General features: G+C 38.0%; 2 protein-coding genes across 2 annotated transcripts in view; both read right to left on the bottom strand.

The window, feature by feature from the left end:
- The window catches only part of LOC140948886 (voltage-dependent calcium channel subunit alpha-2/delta-3-like), a 39,285-nt gene extending 35,062 nt beyond the window's left edge, over window positions 1-4,223 (bottom strand). The window contains exons 1-3 of the mRNA XM_073398153.1: window positions 4,179-4,223; window positions 1,803-1,853; window positions 296-382 (exon numbers count right to left, since the gene is read on the bottom strand). Coding sequence (XP_073254254.1) covers window positions 296-382; window positions 1,803-1,853; window positions 4,179-4,223 — 183 coding nt within the window. The remainder of the gene's footprint in view (window positions 1-295; window positions 383-1,802; window positions 1,854-4,178) is intronic.
- A 1,702-nt stretch (window positions 4,224-5,925) lies between these two features.
- LOC140948885 (voltage-dependent calcium channel subunit alpha-2/delta-1-like) lies at window positions 5,926-13,027 on the bottom strand. Its single transcript, XM_073398152.1, has 7 exons — window positions 13,016-13,027; window positions 10,486-10,545; window positions 9,767-9,905; window positions 9,162-9,287; window positions 8,952-9,009; window positions 8,583-8,633; window positions 5,926-6,046 (listed from the first exon to the last, which is right to left on the bottom strand). Exons 1-7 carry the CDS (start codon window positions 13,025-13,027, stop codon window positions 5,926-5,928), a joined length of 567 nt encoding a protein of 188 aa, XP_073254253.1.

Below are 13,027 nucleotides of genomic sequence, written 5' to 3'. Positions count from 1 at the left end.
ACTTCAAAAATAATGCTCAGGAGACATATTTGTTTGTCTGGGATCACTGATTTTGTCATTTACATGTACTTTCTTTGCTTACTTTAAGTTCCATAGCGATTGAGGGTGACTTGGCAAAATTAAACAAAATGAACTGGACTGCTGTTACACAGCCCCTTTAAACTGAGTAAGATGAAAAATAGACTAGCTAAAGAAAAAGATTTGTTAAATATTTACAGTACTCCCTGTTCATTCACAATGTTCAGACAATGATATTCTTTTCACAAACAATCATGTTCAATGAATTTTAAAGTACCTTCAGTATACTTATGGCTTTTTTAAATCCACCGCTGACTGTTGCAATCCCATGGGCTTTGGCCTTTGGAACAAAATGCTTTAAAAACTGGTAGAAAAATGCGAAAAGATTAAGTTTGCTTCATGGATTGTTGTTAGCATGAATGCAGATAACGAAAAACTGTCATTTAGTTCTCAGCATTCAAAGTGTTAGTTATTCTTGATGAAATGATTTCTTTTTTAAAGACTGCAGTATTACTCATCATTATTAATTTAATGATGGGTCAACATCCATTTTATATAGAGCAATGATAACAACTAATGCTATAAGATAAATTACCGTAAAATTCCGAAAATAAGCCCCTCCAAATATAAGCCCCCTAAACTCGCAACGCAAAAGACCCTCCGTTAAATCGCCCCTCCATATATAGCCCCCCCCCCCCCCTTACCCGGTGGTTGTACTTGGAAATTGCCCTCAAATACAAAGTAAAACAAAGGAAAAACAGTAAATTTCCTTCCAGCTATAAGGCTAGCCCAATCAGTTTTTGATAAGCCCCTCCGAATATATGTCCCTCCAAAAATCTTCTCAAAAAGGGCTGTAAAGGACAAGACATAAGAACAATACCTTTCATTGATTTCGTGATTTTCATGCTTTGATCCTAGTTACTAGCATAGTTACAATGTTTACCTCATTTTCTATTGGTTTCGTAATGAGAAATTTCGGCGTCCCCACGAAGGTATAAAAGCGCGCGTTAGCGTCCTTTTGGTCAGGAAAAGTCAAGTAGGATTCGCGTCGTAACATCGTTTTTGTTTTCGGGACCGATATGTAAGTGATTTTTTTTGATATTTCTTTGTTTAGTTTCGTTCCTTAGTCTGTGGGTAAAAGTACACGAATGTTACTGTACAAGTATACAGATTTAAGCTTAATTGATTTATAATTGTTTCATGAGCGAAGAGCAGATTTGAACGCCTGTTAGAGCGACGCCCACACTTTTGCTTTATAGTACAAGGATTAAGATCAGATTTATGGAATTATTGTCTAATTTTAGTTTATGTAGCTTTTACGTCGATTTTACCGTCTTGTTATCGACCTAATCGTTATAGAATCGCTTTATTACCGTTTTCAAGCTTAGTTTGTTGATTACGCGTTATTTGTCTTAGTATCGCCCTTTCGCCAAATTGATAGAGATTTTTGTATTGTTATTTCAGTTTACGGTCAATCTTTGGTCTATAGATTTCGGTCTTTGGAATTTGGAATTAAATCACCGTTAACCGTCGCCTATGGTTTTCCGTGGTTTTCTTGTTTTGCTGACCCGTAAAATAGTCCCTAATCTAACCTGCTGCGACACACCCCTCGAAGTTTCGTTTCTCGTTTGTTTGTTTGGGTCGTCGCCAGCCACAAGGGCCTTTGAAAAATATAAGCCCCAGGGCTTATTTTCGGAATTTTACAGTATACTAATAATGCCAATAACACTGTAGCTTCAATCAAAATCGTTCTATTTTTTTCTTAGACAACAAATCTGACACACCTTTTTGTTTTGTTGAGTAGCTTGTAAAAGGTAGTCTGAACAATCTGCATCCTAAAACAGTGAACAAATTAATCCATTAAATGCTCTAGAATAAACAAATATTTATCCCCAATTCTGATTGGCTAAAAGCACAGGCATAATTCCCCATAACCAGTTACTGATGACCAAATTTGGAAGAATTTCGTGTTTAACGAGGAAATGACGTCAAATAGCCTATGTACAGACGTCCCCCTCCCTCAGAAAAATCGGAAGAGGAGACGTCTGTGAATCGCCGACGATAATCGTGTTCCCATTTCCCCGGAATGTTGGAGACAGCCTCTGATTGGTTGTAATGTTAATGCCATGACGCAAATAATTTCCGGTGTTGTGATTGGTGAATGAACCTCAGAATAGATTCCCCGGGGAAAAGCTCAGCCTTTGTGGACATTCATATTTGTTTACCGGTATTTGTATTTCGGCTCTCTCGAAAAGGCATGAGAAGGTAAGACCACCTTTGTTTGCTGCACCGGTTGCGGATGCATCTGTCTGTACCGGTCGGTATTGTAAATAAAAGAGAAGGCATACAAAATCCAACGTTAACAGCCAGGGCCGCGGGTCAAGCTTACCCCAAAAAGATTCTATTAATGAATTGATTATTTGAAAAAATGAATCCGTTAGTCGTTCCCGTGACTGGTGTCAAATTTAAATCGGCATTCCTGTATGCGTAATGAGCAGTGAATATTTTAAGAGAACTTCTCTGCATTTGGTCAGATTGAAAATCTTTGAATGGATGATCAAATTCAGGGAAACTGAGCTGGTAGAAATTTCGTAACTAAATCGCGTGTGAATTCACGGCTCATTACGCATGCAAAAATGCACACAGAGATGAATCTGAAATCTACAACTACCAACGGTTCAACTTAATTTCGAATAATAAATACATTAATGGATCTTAAGAGGTACGCTTGACCTGGCTTGACTGACTGCGAGTGGTACTTCAGAAATTCATCGTGACTGTGGAATTACTGTACAATCAAGCGGAGAGTGATTTTGTCCATGTCAAACAAAAATGCGGGCCTTTGCCACCAGGATCTGCAGTGAATTTAACAAATTGAACCGTAATAGAAACAAAATTGTTCATCAAAATGCTTTATGGAGACTATGGAGTCTGGTCTTCTCTACAACCCGACCATGAAACAAACAAATCTCCACACCGGATGCAAGTCAGCCCTCCAGCCAGGAACGATGACAGGTCGCCGATCTGAAACATTTGAAGACCTCTTATATATCTTTTCTCTTCCGAGGATAAGTACAAAGGATTTTCCTTATATCAAAGAGAAGATTGACCGATCGACTGGAATCAACTGCAGCTCTGTGAATTTTAAATGGACGCAAGTTTTTCTTTGTTGCCAGTTGTTTGATCGCAGAGGTCAATCCATTTTTTAAAAATACAGGTCATACAAGATAAGTCTAAACCAACGCGTGTCGCTATGATATGGCTGAGAGTTAAGGTAAATAGAACTAGACTGTGTACGGCGGTCCACTTCGCGAGAAATGAAATAAAATATCAGAAGAGTCGCGAAAACGAACTTTTCCAGTACAAACTTTATGCCTGTACGATAGCTTGTTTGTCATTTATATGTACTTATATCGCTCTATAAACGTTGTTATAAGTGTTACTCGCTGTCCCCTTCATAGAAATCGGAGGAAAGCAAAAAAATACCATAGCCAGTATCTGTGACGAAAAGGAAATCTTGTAAAACTTTTCGTTAATCGTCAAGAGATATAAAAGGTCGCCCAAGATCGCGCGCTGTGAGGTTACGCATAATTTTAGCTTTTCACATAGCGCTAATTTATTACACCCAGGATTTTAGGGTGTACGAGGGGACACGTGACCAGCCCCTTTTCCCGCCCAACCCATTTCTTAAGGGAAAAGCCCTGGGGACGAGGTTGTGGATCCGCCACTGGTCTCCCTACTCATTAGTATCCTGTCAACTCTTTCCAGCTTCATTTTTAAATTTGTTCCTTAGCAAGCACAAAACAACAGAACTGCATCAAATTGTGACAGGTTATACACTTGACTGACTGTTCACAGTCTCCTACTTTCAAAGTCTTTTCCAAAAGATTGTCGGAATGGAGCACCTACCCTAATGAGTGGCTACCTTGGTTTTGAATGTACCGAGTCTAGCCTGGTGTTGAGTATCAATTCAACTTAGGCGATGGGGGAAAGTTTTGGAGGCGAGAAAAATATTCTTCTTGCCTCCCTTTCATAGTAGCCTGGGGAAAATCCCCGGGCCCCGCCTCTAAATGACAGCCCTGGCCTGTTTCAGTTAGAGCACTTGATGTCAAGCTAGATCTTGACGATCTTAGAGATAAATAGGGGACTTTACTACTCACCTGGTTGGTTTCAATAGTACCATTCTTGTTGATTTGGCATACCATGTAGGAGTTTAATTTGTTATCTTTATCACCTTCGTTTGCATACTCGAATTTAAAGAAAAAAAATACTGTAGTGAGTACCTTTATTAACAGCCTACATACAGCCACCCCCTGCCCTCAGAAAAAATCTGAAGGAAGGGGGCAGCTGTACACAGGCTCCTTTATTATGTACCTATTATACAAAGAATAAAATATTGCATCATTTAGCACATACAAATTCACGGGTTCAGACCTACTCAGTGGGGATCTACACAAACACGACATGTAACATGCAAGGTACCCTCCCCTTCCTCCCCATTCACATACTTTATGACGGAAAGATGCTTAAGGGGGTATTTAGCCTGCCAGTTATTGTTACTTTATGCCCCCAATGGATCTTTTACATCACACAAAAGCCAGATCAGACAAGTGCAGTGAGAAGAAGCCTGCCGGTTTTTGCCATTATCTGGTAAGTCTTTAGTTTCTCCCCAGCCATTTTAGTCTCATCACGCAACACTTCTTCCTAACAAACAGCCATTTGTTGGGGAGGAGCGTTACATGACGAGACAAAAACAGCTGTGAGAGAGACTAAGAAATGTTAAGAATGTTTACTCGTGTTACTTTTACTATTTTAGAAAAATCCACGTTTAAGTTACTTTCTTTAGTTAAAGCGGAGCTCTTGCGCACGCAAAGCGCGCGCCAGCGGAGCACCATAGGTAAGTAAATCTACCCATCCCAGAAAATTTGGTTACCACGTGATCGTACACCGACCGCCCAAATGACCGTTCGTCTGCACCACAGGCCTACCAATGTAAAATAACTCAATCAACAGGTAGGGCAACCCAAATGCAACTCGGTTATTTTGGCGGGAAATCGCATAGCAACCCGCCTTTTGTAAAGCAGACACAACTAAAGAGTCAATAAAGACGAAAACGGAAAGCGGAAATTGTTTCTGTATCCATGTTGTCTAAAGTATTAACTTAGATTAATTGTCATGTCCACAAATTTGGAATATAGAGCAAGAGAAAGACAGAGAAAAAGAAAAAAAAGGAGGCAGGCCAGCGAAGCTCAACGAGAGAGAACGGTCACAAGGATCTAGAGCGAGAGATAAAAAAAAAAAAACAAACAAAGAAATAGCGGGGCTGACAAAATGAGAAATGCTAGCGGCCACCAATGCAAGGTGAAAATGGGTGGCAGTGAAAAAAAAGTGAACGAGAACACGTACAACAATTCCTCCTCAAAACGTGTAGCTAAGAAGTTTCGGGAAGTTTCATGTTGTAGTCGGGCAAGACAACGGCGAAGAAATGTACAAAAAAGTGTGCTGCACATGCAAAGTTGCTCTTTTGCTAATTAGACCTATTGTTGTTTTTTACCGTTCTCTAACGTTGCCCTAGCCGCTTCGCATCACACGATTTTATATTTTGTTTGAACAAACTATAAATATTATTGAGAGCTTCGCTTTCAGCCCTGGCTAAATCTATATATTATTAAAACGCCATATTTACATGTCTTTATACTTTTATTATTATATTTTATTTGTTTATATATTCATCCATGCCAATAACGAAGGGAAAGGCTAACATGTGTGGAAAAACTCAGTAGTTTACAACCCACCAGTAATTTTTTCTGACAGAATTATGTAGATCAAAGTTTACAGTACAAATTACCTGAGCTTATAGTTACGCAATGCATGTCAATATTTTATTTGTATCATATATGTTTTATTTCATTTAAGATTACTCACCATTACAACAATATTAACAAAGTCATTTTCTTGGAGTGTTTCAAGTAAAGACGTTACAGCAAGTTTAAGAATTGACAGTTTTTGACCAGCCATACTACCACTCCTATAATGTTCAACAAATCAACAGAAACAGAATGAAATGTCTACACGAGATAGGTTAATCACTGCACCAAGAATTATACCATTATTCTACATCATACATGTATACCGTGGTGTATCCTCTATTAAGTCCAGAGATTTTGTTTTTGATGTTGTTATTGAAGGTTATGTTTTATCAAGATCAAGAGAGAGGAGACTATTAATTTTAAGATTAACAAGTAAAATACTGGTACCAAACTGCAGGGAGATATATTTATGGTCTGACTTTCACCCCTGTTTTGGAAATGGGAAAATGCTCAGTCTTAAATAATGATTTATAGAACAACAGATAAATAAGACATTTACTTTGTTCATCTCATGATAATATGTGCACGAAGTGTTTAGTCATAAATTGTGATCAACAAACAGAATAATTGGCAGGGAGGGGGGTTTAAGAGAAAACAGGGGCTTACTAACTTTCTTCTTTTAAAAAAGAGGCACAGGAGATACATGTACCAACTAGTCACTTTTATTACAGCTTGCCATTCAGGCAAGCTGTAGCGTGTGCTAGCCCAAAAGACATTTTAACTAGGCCCCAAAAATTCTTGGATGAGCAAAATTGATTACAGTTCTTCTGCAATTTGAATTCCACAAAAAAGCTTCACTTTCCCGTTGAGCGAGTTAAGAACAAGATTCAGTAGGCCGTATAGCAGAATACTAGGTCAGAGTTATTGGACACTGCTTTTACTGCATGCTGACGGGAGAAGGGGGGACTACAAGACGGCGAGGTCACTTACTGCACAAACATTAGCCTTAAGCAAGGACGACGACGACGGCGGCAGTGAAAACGTCGCTAAAAAAATGAATTTGCTTTCTTTCAAACTTAATCGCGTCGATTTGGACCCGCTCAATATATGGCAAATGCAGGCGACTTTTCCTGGAGTTGAATTCTTAAGTATTTTATTCAGGCTCAAAAAGATGAAGGGAAATTCGTCGTCGTATGTCCACGACCTCCATAAAACGTCAAATTAGGAGCTGGTTTTACGTCGTAGTCGTGCAGTGGACGTCAAAGAAATGTGACATAGATGTTGTTTTAATCATTAAACCTATTGTTTTTTTGAAGTCGTCGTTGCGGTCGTCGTAGTAGTTGCTTAAGCTCCCTATTATCAAAATAAAAAGTGGCTTAAAAATAATTAATTTACTGTTCTGTTTCCATGCATTTATGTCGAGCGCAATTATAATGTAAAAGCAAAATTATAATATAAATTGTTGATATAGAAAGGGTTTAATTTCCACGTTCCCCATGGGAAAAGCTACAACTTGTTGCAGTCCTCTCTCTCTCTCTCTCAGTCCTCTGGTGTGAAAAGTCTTTTCTTACAAGAAGGGAATACGCTATTTGTAAATCGCCCTGTCAAACAGATGACTTGGATAGTTAGAAGGGCTTTAAATGCAATATCTGACAGAAATAAAACTGAAACTTGATTTTTCTTTGCGGGTTTAAAGAAACAGAAAATTACCGTAAAAAAAAACAAAAGTTGACCCTCGACAAACATGTTTTATAAGCATAGAATGACAATACTTTTTGGAATTTCCAGTTGGATCAAATTAGTCTCGTTATCCTGTCATGCCAGTTAAAGATAATGCCAACTGTTTCTTGTTTCAAAAGGCTAACTTACCCGTTTTTATTCATAAATAGAGGGAGTTACTATATAGCCCTGACTTAAGGTGGCTCGACTGGATTTTTTGGGGTTGATGCCTCCCAATTTATAGAAAAATTTATCGAGCGGTTTTTGGAAAAATGCGAAATTTTTAGGCATGGACCAAATTACGCCCAAAAACTGTATCAAAAGCAGCTAAATGCAAGTTAATAAAATTCTTCTTACTCGCAATCGCCCTGAGCAATTCCCCTCTTTTTTCGTATGCAGTTTTCAATGGAATCAAACCGCTATGGGATGAAGCCTCGTTCCCAAAGCTTATCATTTTCTTAAAATATTAGCGAATTGTGTAGGTAGCATGCTATTTCACTGTTTTTATTATTCTTAAAACTACATTTCAAAATATTTCGAAAACGCTCTCATAGAATTTGTTCAAACTTTGCCACAATGGAGGCAATTATAGCAGGTACATACTCCCTAAAGCGATTTCTTAAAAAAACTCCTGGAACAGAGAAACACAAAGATAAATGAAAAACGTAATGGCGTCATTACGTTGCCATTGCGACTCCGATTGCAATAAAACCCAGATCATAAGAAATTTTCATCTTTATATAATACAGTTGTGGTAACATTTTTTCCATATCTTTACTCATGCCGACGTAGTTAATGCTCAAAGTTGGGAGGTATCAACCCCAAAAAATCCAGTCGAGCCACCTTAAAAACACACAGTCGGCAGATGAGTGAGCAATGAACCCCCATAAGGCCATTGTAGGTGTCCTGTTCAAGAAATCTTCTCATTCCCTAGTATAGAAGAGGGCGCTGGGTACACATTCAAAGGAAGGCCCTTAATAAATAGTGTGGGTGCTTATTTCAGGACATAAATTTGAACAGGTTTAAATTACTCACAAGTCCAGCAGGAGAACTACATCTTTGGGTGAGCTTGAGCCTTGAATATACCTGAAATTTTACATGACTTGTAAGAAGAATCAGTGATGAACACTTCACGCTCAACCACTGGAACAAAACTTTGAGATGAAATTGTCAAAATAAATTTCAATGCATGTTGAAGCAATGATGAATGAAGATTTGTTGAGCAGGACTACGCTGATGATTGCTCCAACCATGCGACCAGGCAGAGGCATGACCGCGCACGATCGCCGCCTATACTTTCATTATTTAGGAAACTATAAAGGAAAAAAATAACCAAAAAAACTTCCTAGCTGTTCAGCTTATGGTATGTTAAAACTTCAAAAGAAAGAAGTCCAGCTTTCTTACCACCCACGTCGCCGATTATCAAAGACATCTGTCTCACTTGAATCTTGCCACTTAAAACCTTAAATAAAGGAAAAACAAGACATAAACACAATTACCTTAACCAGACTTTACTCTGGCATTGAAAGGATGTTTATTACAATATTTATTGACTATATCCTCGAAAAAATAACAATGTGACTTGTTCTTAGTACAACTTTTTTGCTTTCATACCTGGGTATATCCTAAACACTCCATCAGAGCTTCCAAAATATTGCCACAGCAATGTACCATCATCATTTTCCTTGAAATATGGATCTAGTCCACTTGTCCATTTAATGGTATTCCGGATTTTCACTCCTGTTAATAGAAAGCAAGGACTTTACATTAATAATAAGTTTGTTTGCCAAAAAAAGGTCGGAACTAAAAACGTTTCCTAAATTCAGTAACAGAGCTCTAAATAAAATGCCAGTCATCACACCTTTCTGACTGAAAAAATTAACAAAATTCAGCCTGCAATCAGACATTATGACCAGGAAGACCACAACCAAAGTCTACAGGCATGTGCCTATAGGATTTGACTGCCTGTTCCTAACTTCTTATTTTAGGAGCCACAAACAGCCCAGAAATTTTTCTTGGGTAGCAGCCTTGGAAGATTTGCAATTAATACTTAAAGAAATAATTGAAAACCAAAGCAGTAGAGGACCAAGATGGCGACCTGGCCAAATTTTTAATCACTATTGTGCTTTTTTCAAGGAACAATTATTTGCAGCCTTGTTAAGTAATGTATGGTGATAAATTCATGAACCAAAACATTTACATGACACATATCAGCCCACCTCCTTTGAAGACATCAGTAGGAATGTGAACAACACTGCTATTTTTGCTGATGTTAATTTCTGTAGAAAACTTCTCGTCAATAGCAAGTGGTAGTTGGCTTGACAGGTTTTCACTCTTGGTATTGTAGTATTGTGGATCCTAAACAAGCAGAATACCGGGATAGTTATTAATATTACAACACTTTAAATTAAGTCTAATAATCATGATCTATATTTACCTTACTGGTACTTAATTTCCAGGATACCAGATTTTGCGATTATTTTTGGGGATTTATAAAAGAGAATATGAAAAGAGGGCTTTAAATTTCACGATTCAAGCGTTCTAAATTCCATCATGTTTTTCCAAAAGTCTGAATTGTTTGAAAAAAATTTGTACGAATCTAGCAATTCAGATGAAGATGATAGCCACATTCTCTACTGCATATGTGAAATCAGCTTTTTTAAAAGTTATTTCTCAGCAGAAGATACAAAATGGAGTTTACCAGTAAAATCACTTAGGGTATTTGTCGATGGTCATGTAAGTTGTTGTTATGATTACTAAGTTAATCTGAGATCTAGCTCTGCATCCATTTATGTGGCTAAAACCTAGTCAATGCATTGGTCTCTGCACCAATGTAAAGTTAAGGCATGTAAAGTATCTTTACTAAAGTCATTGTTCTCAATATACACCATTTAGTACACTAGAAAATGACATATGCCACAGCTTTAATTTTACTTACTTCAGTGGGATTTTCATAGGTGTAATTATGCCTTAATGCTTGAGTCTTCTTTGCAAGATTCTGAAACAAGAAATAACAAAGGTAGCTACATGTTTTTATTAATTATTACCTGACATAAAGAGATTCTCACATCAATGACAATTGACTAGGTTGGCCACCATGGAGTGTGGAGAAATTGCCAAAAGCATTTCTTGATGACCAAATGAAGTCATTGCATGCAGACACCAACCAAGAATTATACAATAAAATATTATTATATAAAGGTAACTAGTGTTTCTGCCTTGCTCTGCAATCCAAGGACAGAACAACATAATAAATCTCGGCTTCGCAAGCACTTCGGCCTCACTTCATGAGGAATACACAGAAAAAGGGACAGCAACCAAAAAACACAAGTGATGAGGTTACATTAGCTCAGCTGTTTATTGTAGAGCTGGAGAAAACAGTGAAACATTTCACAGGTTTTAGGAAGAAGAAATATAAGCTAGACTAAGATACAACTCCGCAGAAAACAACTGCTATATTGAAGAATGTCTGTTAGACTAAAAAGGTAAAAAGGTAAAGGCACATATGAGCAAATGGCCCACATGGCTCAGGAGCTTATCCCGGTTTCCTTAGCATGAATCATGCCTAGGAGTATTGATACTCCCCCCTGAATGGGATGCTAGTCCATCCCAGAAAAATAGAGGGACTGTAATAACATCACCACAGCTCGTGTTCACGGAGCGCGGTGTACCAGCAACGCAGGCATTTGATTAGTCATTAGAGTGGTTTTCGTTTGAGTGTCGTAAAACCAAAACCAAAGTAATTACTCTGGCCAATCACATAGGACACAGACAATACATTGAACCAATGAAAACTCGAAGTAATTACATGTGGCTGACGCAAAGCGCGGGAAAATGTATGCGAGCGCGTCACAATTGGCTTTGGTTTTACTTCTGATTGGATGAAAAGGTGGCGCGAATCTTTTAAGCCAATCGCATCGTGTAGAAAGTGCAAAACCAATTACTTTTCGACACTCAAGTGAAAACCGCTCTATAACATAACAAAACTAAATCGCGCGCTCTGATTGGTCAGTCCGCCACTACCATTTTCCCGTGGGTGCACGCTAAGAAACTGAGCTAGCGCGGTAAAATTTAGGCAAATTCAACAAATCTCCTTTCCTGACGGTAAAATACACCGATGAAATGCACAGATGAAAAGTGGAAGTTGAAGAAAATACTAAGCTGTCGTTTTGAAGGAAAAAAGACAAAAGATCAAGCGACAAATTTGCCCTGGATGAATGAATCACTGTTTTCCTCGCGGCTAGAATCTGCTGAAGGAAAATCGTGCGAGCGAAGATTTAAGGTACATTTTGTGTTTTTTTTATAGAAGAGAAAGTCTGTTTGGAAAGGAAAATTATCAATTAGCATTGTGTTATTGACTTTTCGGTCAAGCTGATGCTAAATTCAAGCAAATATTTTAGGAAACACGCTCAGATTCGAGACAGCTTTGTTGTGAAGTTTTCATCGCATCGATTAAAAATTTTAGTTGAGTTTAAACGGGCACATAACGCTGGAATAAGCGAATTTCATTTGAGTACAGAAACATTTGAGTTTTCAAATAAATTTTTCAAAAAATAACTTCTGTGTGTATTATTTTGTTCCTTGGTGTTCATTCATAACAGTCGTTCGGAGAACGGTCGAAAAACAACAGCTTCAGCGCCGGCTGTGTGTCGGCGAATTTCAGTTTCAACTTTAACTTTCATAGCTGGATTTCCCCAGACAGATTTCGATACAAAGCTAGTTAATTTCTTTTTAAAATTAGTGTTACCTGTTATTCTAAAGGAATTACAGTCAAATTTTCTCATTTCTACTTTGCGTTTATTTCAAAAATTGTCACATAAATAAGCTTGATAATTATTTCATTTATTTAGTTTTAGCTTATTTTTTAGAGTCTTTTTAGCTGGTGTTTATAGTTGCAGCTATAGTTTTCAGTTCCCTCAAAGTTTTTACCCTAATATTAAGAGCAAGTAGACAGATGCCATTCAGAATAACAACGAAAAACGTTTGGCAGTTTACCTGAGGACGGAGAACGGTTGATTCAGCGAAAGAAAAACTCAAAGGCAAGTTTTTGAAAAACATAGAACATGATTTGTTTACGCGCGGGCAGATGGTACCATACATGAACTCGGACCGATGACTCAACCGAAGGCAAATGGAAAATAATGTTTTTCTCTTTTGATTATGTTATAAAAGAAATGGTAAACGTTGCAGCTGTGCAACCATGGAGTTATGGATGCACTTGGGAGGTTTACTAAGCACTCAAGAAGCTAGAGTCGCACTCGGCTATCGCCTCGTGCGACTCTTACGCTTCTTTCGTGCTTAGCAACCTCCCGCGTGCATTCATAACTCCATGGTTGCACGCTGCACGTTTACCATTTCTTGATTAGACTATAGAAGTTAATTTGCGTTGACAACGGGTTTACTTTAAGTTGCCTAAATTGACAAGTCGTTGACAAGTCGACCTTTACATAAAACGTACGCTTTCATACCATAAGGCACAT

This window comes from Porites lutea, chromosome 9 (genome assembly GCF_958299795.1).
Source record: "Porites lutea chromosome 9, jaPorLute2.1, whole genome shotgun sequence".
Classification (NCBI taxonomy): Eukaryota; Metazoa; Cnidaria; class Anthozoa; order Scleractinia; family Poritidae; genus Porites; species Porites lutea.
Note: the sequence above shows the minus strand (reverse complement) of the source record. Positions and strands in the feature narration are given on the sequence as shown.